This window comes from Stegastes partitus, unplaced genomic scaffold (genome assembly GCF_000690725.1).
Source record: "Stegastes partitus isolate 25-593 unplaced genomic scaffold, Stegastes_partitus-1.0.2 Scaffold77, whole genome shotgun sequence".
Taxonomy (NCBI): domain Eukaryota; kingdom Metazoa; phylum Chordata; class Actinopteri; family Pomacentridae; genus Stegastes; species Stegastes partitus.
In genome coordinates this window covers 357,807-366,309 of record NW_007577808.1, presented here as the reverse complement: position 1 = coordinate 366,309, position 8,503 = coordinate 357,807, and the positions used below count along the sequence as shown (strand labels likewise).

The window sequence follows — 8,503 nt, the reverse complement described above, 5'->3', positions numbered from 1 at the left end:
TAAAGTTAAGAACCTGCAATAATATATACTCTAACAAATTATTAATAGAAAAATGACAATTAAGACAATGCAAAATCACACATTGGAAACCTCTTGAAATCAAAGACACAAGATGAACAAACATGCTGGCAACAGTAATGAGGAAGAACTCTCTTCTAACAGACGGAGACCTTCAGCAGAACCAGGCTCAGGGAGGATCTGCCTCGACTAGTTGGGATGAGGGTTTAAAACCTCCCATAGGTGTTCAGTTAGGCTGAGATCTAGTGACTGACAAGGCCATATCCTGTCATTTTCATCATTCAGTGACCCTTGGTGGCCCAGTGGACTAAGGCTGAGCCATCATGGAAGAGACCACTACCACGAGGGTAGAAATGTTTCATTACAGGCCAACGGTGATCACTCTGAACAACTTTGTCTTAGTTTGCAGTGACTCTTCCCTCTAAGAGGATAAGTGGAGCCAAACAATGGCAGCAAAATGTCCCCAACAGCACGACTAAGCCACCAGATTCCCTCACTGTACGGATCAAGGGTTTAGATTTTTCCTTTAATCTGTCACCCATGTGAATATTCAATGTTCTATGGAGAAAAATAAATGTTGAGGCAGAGATTTCACTGGTTTCCTTCGCTGCTTTTTTATTCCTGCTGCTATGCTGCCACCCAGTGACTCTCTGAGGCAACAACTCATTAATATTAACCAAATTACTCAGACAGCAGAGAAAAAATGAAGGCTTTTTATTTAACAAAATCTTAGACACCACAAATCACAACATAGTAGAAAAATGATTTTAAAAAAAACAACTAAGATTAAATTAAACAGTCATTAATATGAAAGATCAACAGTGAATTTGGTAGAGAAGTAGAAGGTTTGCATATGTTTGTTTGGTGGTCACTAACTCACTGTATAATAATACAAAAGTGTAACAAATTACATAACAGCACTGAGTGACAAAGACCAAATGTGCTTCTGCTACAGGAGAATATTTATAAAGACCGATGAGCCGAGATGTTTTACAGATCAAAGAGTCTGCAGGTTTTCATTCAGCCACAAACTGCAGCAGCTAACTTCAGCGATCAACGAGGTTTCAGGCAGGAAGCATAAACCGAAACTAATCTGTGAAATCAAATGGTTGAAACGAAACCCAACATACATTCAACACATCACGGCAGATGGTTGCCAAAAATAAGCCACTAGAAATCTAGCGCATGTCTAGATTATCACTACAGATTTTGAAAAGCATGGTTATATTAAAAAGCCCGTTAAAATCCACATTTAGTTAATTAAAAGTCTAATTCTAAAAATCGGTAAACAGCAACTTATTATGGTGTAAATGTTGTCCTACATCCTTCTTGCACATTTAAACAGCTGATAGAAATCATGACAAAGTAAAATAACTTTGCAACAACATATACTGTATGTTTTGACTGTCTAATTAAATATAGATTACATAAAAAAAGATGAAAGGCACATGAGGCAGGTGACATTATGTTCAATGACACACTCCTCGTTTTAAAAAAGGATTCAGATTCCTTTTGCTTTTTGCACAACAATGAAAACAAACTCCTCGAGGCGATAAACGGTGATATGTGAAAAAACATGCGTCATTGTTGAGCATCTTAAGCTGTTCCTTGTATCCGTTTAAAATCATATGCAGATGTTGAGTGCACCTGTTATCAGAGCGTATTCTCATTATGTTTCAGGATAAAAGCCGCTGCCAGCTGAGGGTTCGTTTGATGAGCTACCGACAAAGACCGAAAAGGCCAAACGTGTTCTGCAGGGAACATCCTCAAAGACAGCCTCACGTGAAAGTGTGATTTTGCCATTTACACGTTTTTGTTTTTTTTCTCTGATCGAGGTAGTTCATTCACATAATCACATGAACCCAAAGCTTACAGTTCCCACACTGACTGACCTCTTTTCTCTGCACGCCAGACAATTCAGACTTTGCTCTCAGACGCAAGAGGTCAAACATTAAAACATTACTTAACACTATGGATTAGTCCTAAAGTTGAAGCTTGAGCTAGAATAAATTACCACCAAAGGGAACTTTTTGGCTTCTTGCTCTGTTAAGAAGTTTGAGATTAAAAAATAAATTAAAAAAAGTCAGTGATTTGGGTGAACAGAATCTGCAACAACCAAACAGAGACTTCCCAGATTACCAGATCAGTGTTTCCCTCCTGAAGATTATCTACCCTCATTAGCCCAATTCAGCTTTATAGCAGTAGATCAAAGGCACCGTTTATAATCTCTAAACTCTTGCGAGTTACCAGCTTCAAGATAGTTCAAAATAATCCATCCATCCATGAGCTACACCCGCTTATCTTGTAGAGGGTCGTCAGGAGGGCTGGAGATTCTCCCAGGGCGAGAGAAGTTAGAAATAATGTCAGCTGCATTATTAAAATATATATTTTAAAAAGGCAACAATATTGTATTTATATTATTATATTTTTCAAACTGTCGAGATCAGTTTAAATCAAAGCACTACTTCACTTTAACCTGCTGTCCAGATCGCTCAGCACCTCACTGGTATATGTGAGGAGATGAACACAAGTGATGGTGCTGAAAACCCAATCTGAAGTCTGAAAACAGAACATTTATGTCTGTAAGTAAGAAACTTGTTTATGCCTTTGTTTCCATTTGAATGCCTCTGCTCATGTGTGTTCAGGTTATTATAATTTTTTTAAAAATTATTATTATTACTCACTGTCTGCATCTCCCATTAATTCAGGCTCGGACACAAACTCGGTCCCAGTTTAGACGCTGGGTATTTGTAAGTTTTGGCTGCATAGCTCCTGCTGCTCCTCCAGATCAAATGTCAACCGTCTCAGATTTTTGGAGCTAATGATGTATTCAGGCAATGTGTGCCAGTCAGAGAGTCACGTATATTTAAGTTTGCATCCAGGCAGCGGACCTCCAGTGGTGTGTAAATACCAGTGACAGACTCGAGTGAGTTTCACACCTGAGTTTAGCACATTTCAGATCAACTCAAGAACTGAATTTAAACTGCCTTGAAGGGTTATGGTCACACACCCATTTACATTCTACTTTTCTGTTCTTTCTTGTGACTAACAGCTCACCAGGCTGCTATCAAGAACAAACAGTGGAAAGGTTACGTCTGTCTTCTGCTACTTACACACTGCAGTGTTTTTGTTGGTCTATTCCAGGCAACGACTGCCATAACTAAAATATCAAATAAATAAAAAGAAATCATTTAACATTTCTCAACTTTAAGATATAACGAGGGCCGCAACTTTTACCTTACTTTTACTACTTCGTTTTTTTTTTTCTTTTTTTGATGACTATACACAGGGGGCTAGGATTCACCAGTCAAATTCCTTGTTGACATGTACACATGTGGCCAATAAAGCTGATTGTGATTCCGATGAATACTACATTTAAAAACAGCAGCACACTGGACGACACAGATAACACCAGCTGATGCAATAAAGACTGAAGCCAGACGAGGCTGGATTTTCCTGCTGCACATTGTAGAGATTTTAAAGCCTCTTCAGCCCCATTTTAACATAATTCATCTGGAAATGTGGTTTTCAAAGTATTCAGTTTTAGATGTTTTAGGCTAAGAAATTAACAACCCTTAGATTACCTTCGACATAGATTATTGCACCACACGAACCCACTGACCTTTATTACAAAATAGAAAACAGAGAAAATCATTTAAATTTTAGCGTTTGGTTGGAATGAGCATATTTTGCATAAAGTGTCCGATCGCTCACAGCTATAAATAAATTGTTTTAACCTTCAGTTGTTGGATAATATGTCAGCTTTTCATAATGCACTTTTGACAGGGGACGTTCTTACTCTGTCAGTGTCAACTGCAAGTTAACTGGCTTGAGTTTATAAAGAACTACAAATATACAAATGTTGGGATGAAGTGCATCTTTGGATAAAGTCGTGATTAAGACAGACGCATGGGGACAGTGTGTATTTCAGTGTGTTGTTGCTGGGCTTAGTATGTATGAGCACAGATATGATTTTGTGTTTCTGGTCATGCCGCTGAAGTGAACAGTCTTTCTGATGCTGGGTTTTCAAGGTTTTGTTTTTCCGGCAGGAAATCCACAGCATCCAGGTCTATTGTTGGTGTCATGGCTGTCGTAAGTCTCTGAGGATCAGAGAAGACAAGGTTTAAGGAACAAACATATGAACTGTTGCAATATTTCATAGTTTTTGAGAACTCTTGGAGGACTTCCTGGCAGTTCAGATATTCCTGTTCTCCTAGGGATGAAGCACTACCATCAGAACAACACTGGAATTTGCATATTTGCCCTCAGCTATACTTTGTTTAGCTAGGAATTAGCAAATCAGCTGATGTTGGCTTATCACAGGTATATCAGTATTGGCGTATCCTTTTGTTATAGAACAAAACACTTTGTTACAGAACATAATGCGAGAGATAAGACATTTGGGGTCATTTACAAATGGTGTCATCGCATGGTTTGTCCAGCAGAGTGCGCTCAGACTTCATAGTTACATCACTCTTAGTACTGCCTGCAGCACATGTAGCAGAGTATGTATCACAGCTGAGCAGCTGCTGCCGTAAAAAGTCTTCTTGTTAATATGCTGAGCAGTGTCTCAAATATGATGCTGTATAGAATAAATAGAAAATAACCCCATCATTTTCCCTTACATATGACAAATATCAGCAGGGAGTTTGCGCTTTCGCCATCAGTCCGTTGTTTCAGGACACCTGCTCTGAGGATTAAAAGACTCCACGTCTCTTTCATCCTGAGTGCTACTTGATATGCTCAGTGGCGACCAGCACTCTGGCACTACCTGTGATTTATTGTCGATGCTGTCCCTTTGTGTTCTGCCACTACGTGAACTCTTGCTGCACAATAAATTTCCCCTAGTGGGACGATAAAGACAACCTTGAACCTTGATCTTCAATATAATGACATTTTTACGCCTCAAAATCAGTATCGGAGCAAAACAGTCCAACACTGTTTGAGCTCTAATTGCAACTATGAGCTTTTTAGCACGCTAATGTTAGAATTTAGCTCAGAGTCTGTGTCATGAGTCTTGTACTCACCTGAAGAAGTGATCCTTTGTTATTAAAGACCTCCTGAATAGCACCAAGTGGGATCCACACTATGGAGACCAGTGAGACGCCCCAGCCCAACCCTTCAGCCCACCCTGGGTACGTGTACTTGCCATAGTGAGCAGGAGTGAATTGAACAACGCTGGAGATCAGTATGCACTGTGTAGCAAACACAACAGTCTTACACACTGCCATCATGGGGGATTTTAGTCACACAGGTTAAGCAGGACTCACCAGCACCAACAGAGGACAGAGCAGGAGCCAGCAGGCACGAAAGTAGATGCTCGGGGTTTTTCCAAGCATCCTCTTGACCATTAAGGAGATCCGTGGGACACCTGACAGAAAAAAGTAATTTAACAACAGTGCACTGAGTATAAGTGTCTTTAAATGTTGAACAAAGTTGGTAGAGTTTAATTTTGTATTAAGATTCAGGATACAATGTTATGTCTGATATACGTCTGCAGTTCACAGGAGTGTTTGTACATGTTAAAGTAAGAAATGTTGTAATTTACAGACTAGTCTACAGATGCAGTTAATGTGGATTACAGCAGCAACACCATATGAATACAGTATATTACTGGAAAGCCTAGTTACAGTATTAAACAGTAAATAAATATTATAAATATTCTACTGCAGAGTCCTGTATTCAATCACACAATACTTCACTTCAGTAAATTACAGTTGTGACACTGCAAAAATAAAGAATAATACTGGTGACCACTGCTACTAGTATTACAATTTAACTTTACACAGTAATTACCTGTTTAAATAAATCACGATAATAACAATTTAAAAATACTTTAACTGGAATTTTACAGAAAGTGTTGTAACAATCTATGTGTTTGCATAAACTAAATTTAAATAGAAGTCGTGTAAGGTAAACGTAATGATGGGAAACTATCAGAAGGTTGAAAATCATGTGAGGAAGGTGCGTGAACTGTCCGAGGCAGCTTTGGTAAGACTGTTTTGAGAGTCCTCTGTGTCATTTCACCTGCTCAGAGGACATTGTGCAAGAACACGATGTTCAGAACACAAGACAGACTGAGCAGAGATTAAACGAGCCTTTGATATAAACATGACATGCAGCTCCTTGACATGAGAGGAGAATCAGGTGATTATAACACACCGGTGGGCGATGAAGCGCGCTGAGATTTATTTAAGTTTATGCATTCTATGGCGGTCCTTATTGGCTCTGAAATCCAGCTTGGCTTGTTTTTTATTCTCTGTATAGTGTACAATAAACCTAAAAGTGGACCAAAGATCACTAACTGCTCAGAATTTCATTGCACTGATAACTTGTTTATTGCTGCATATGACAATAAAAACATTTTAATCCTACACAGTGTGTAGTAATACTAAACATAATCCAGCCAACGTGGCAATGACAAAGGTTCTCCACTACAATCTAGCAACTGAGCTCTAATGTATAATGTAAAATTAGAAGTTTATGAGTGCTACTGTTGTTTTGCAATCAATAAAAGTAGATTTAATTCATCATTTTAATTGTAGTGCAACTGATTGCCATTTGAAGAAAAAGAAACAAGCTTGAACATTTTCCTCTGCCACAAAAAAGTCATTTACTATCACAGTAATAAAACGTGAATATGAAAGATCCATCCATCCATCCATTATCTATACACCGTTTAATCCTCACTAGGGTTGCGGGGGGCTGGAGTCTATCCCAGCTGACTCAGGGTGAAGGCAGGGGACACCCTGGACAGGTCACCAGTCTATCACAGGGCTACACTTAGAGACAGACAACCAAACACACTCACATTCACACCTACGGACAATTTAGAATCAGCAATAAAATTGTTTTTGGACTGTGGGTGGAAGCCAGAGAACCCACGCTGCACGGGGAGAACATGCAAATTCCACACAGAAAGATCTCAGGTGTCCTAACCGGGACGCAAACCAGCGACCTTCTAGCTGCAAGGCGACGATGCTAGCCACCAAGCCACCTTGCAGCCCAAATATGAAAGATGCTCCAATTAATTGCCACAGCAGCTCCTGGGTGTTTTCAGGTCTAACGTTTTCAAAGGACATCTGAGCTTGAACATGTGAATTTTGTTAGTATTTTACCAAAGATCCAGCAAACAGCCACGACTTCAAAGAAAGCCAGGAACACGAGGGAAACCACAGCCGTGTAGTGGTCCATCAGCTGAAACACATAGATGCCTCCCTGTGAAGGAGGGACAACAGGGAAGAGAGAGGCCGAATGACAAAAGTGCTATCACCAATGAAGCAACTGTTACCACAGGTAGGCCATAAAACATCATCAAATATGTTCCTCTGAGAAGTTCAAGGAAGTTACACAGTGTACATTACCTTACAAATGTGTGGAATCCCCAATACAAAGCAGAGAAAACACACAGTCAACACTAGCAGCTCTTCCCTCTTTAGAAAACGCAGGAGTTTCGGGCCAAACTCGTCCTTTATGAACGTCACAGCTACCTCAACCGTGGCAAACTGCAGAACACAAGATTTATTTATACAAGATAGAGATTTTTTCTGAGCAAAACTTTGGACTTGCAGCATGTTTGCATCTTTGTTTGGAGTGCAGCTATAAATGAATCTGTAGCTTCATGTTACGTTAGAGTCTGAATGTTATTTTGGCCACACAAACTGTATGTGAGTAATAATTTCCAAGTCAACGGCACAAAAAAATGGACGGTTAGGTAAACAGTTACAGAGAACTGGCCGACTGTACTGAATAACGGTAAATATCTACCGTAACTGTTTTGCTTGAAGTAGTTGAGTAATGAAACATCACAGGACAGGCACACAGTACAAGAGAGCAGCTTCCACCGGACAAAAAGTCAGAGGAAAAAAAGAAACCTCTCTCCAGACGAGTGTGTGAACATTTTCTTACAAATTCAATGATGCAAAAGCTCTGACTTGTAGCTGAAAATATATAATAAAAATACAGATTCAAATGTGCAGCGCTCCAGCGTTTTGCTTCATCTTCACAAACGTCCTCCTCCGTCTTCACACTCACGTGAGAGCTGCCCATGTTTACCTGACTGTCCAGACCCAGGCACAGCAGCATGAAGAAGAACAGTGGAGCCCACAGTTGAAAGACGGGCATGGTGGAGAGGACTTCAGGGTACACAACAAACACCAAACCAGGACCTGAAACAAGACACAACACAGGGGTTGTTACTGCTGTAGGAGGCAAATTCACAGAGGTCAACAGGTTCAGGCATCCATTAGCTGAGCTGCATTCACTCTAAAACCCACCAGAAAGGCATGTTGTCTTCAATAAAACATCAAAATGACACCATTTATCAGTCAGAAAATATAAAACAGAAAGAATTGTCAGATCTTAAACTTTCCAAAGATCCTTGAAGTAACTGTGTGACGTGCAGTTCCTTCAGGAAAACTAATGACAATAACCTGAAATACACACAGAATTGTACTAAGTGTAAGTGTGAAGCCCTGTACTTAGG

The 8,503-nt window shown here is 39.8% G+C and overlaps 1 protein-coding gene across 1 annotated transcript in view; it reads right to left on the bottom strand.

Annotated features, from left to right (window-relative positions):
• Positions 1–3,838: 3,838 nt before the first annotated feature.
• LOC103353539 (sodium- and chloride-dependent GABA transporter ine) overlaps positions 3,839–8,503 on the bottom strand; it is a 22,536-nt gene continuing 17,871 nt past the window's right edge. Inside the window, exons 8-13 of the mRNA XM_008276567.1 lie at positions 8,074–8,186; positions 7,383–7,523; positions 7,137–7,236; positions 5,289–5,389; positions 5,046–5,213; positions 3,839–4,118 (exon numbers count right to left, since the gene is read on the bottom strand). Coding sequence (XP_008274789.1) covers positions 4,005–4,118; positions 5,046–5,213; positions 5,289–5,389; positions 7,137–7,236; positions 7,383–7,523; positions 8,074–8,186 — 737 coding nt within the window. The 3' untranslated portion in view covers positions 3,839–4,004. The remainder of the gene's footprint in view (positions 4,119–5,045; positions 5,214–5,288; positions 5,390–7,136; positions 7,237–7,382; positions 7,524–8,073; positions 8,187–8,503) is intronic.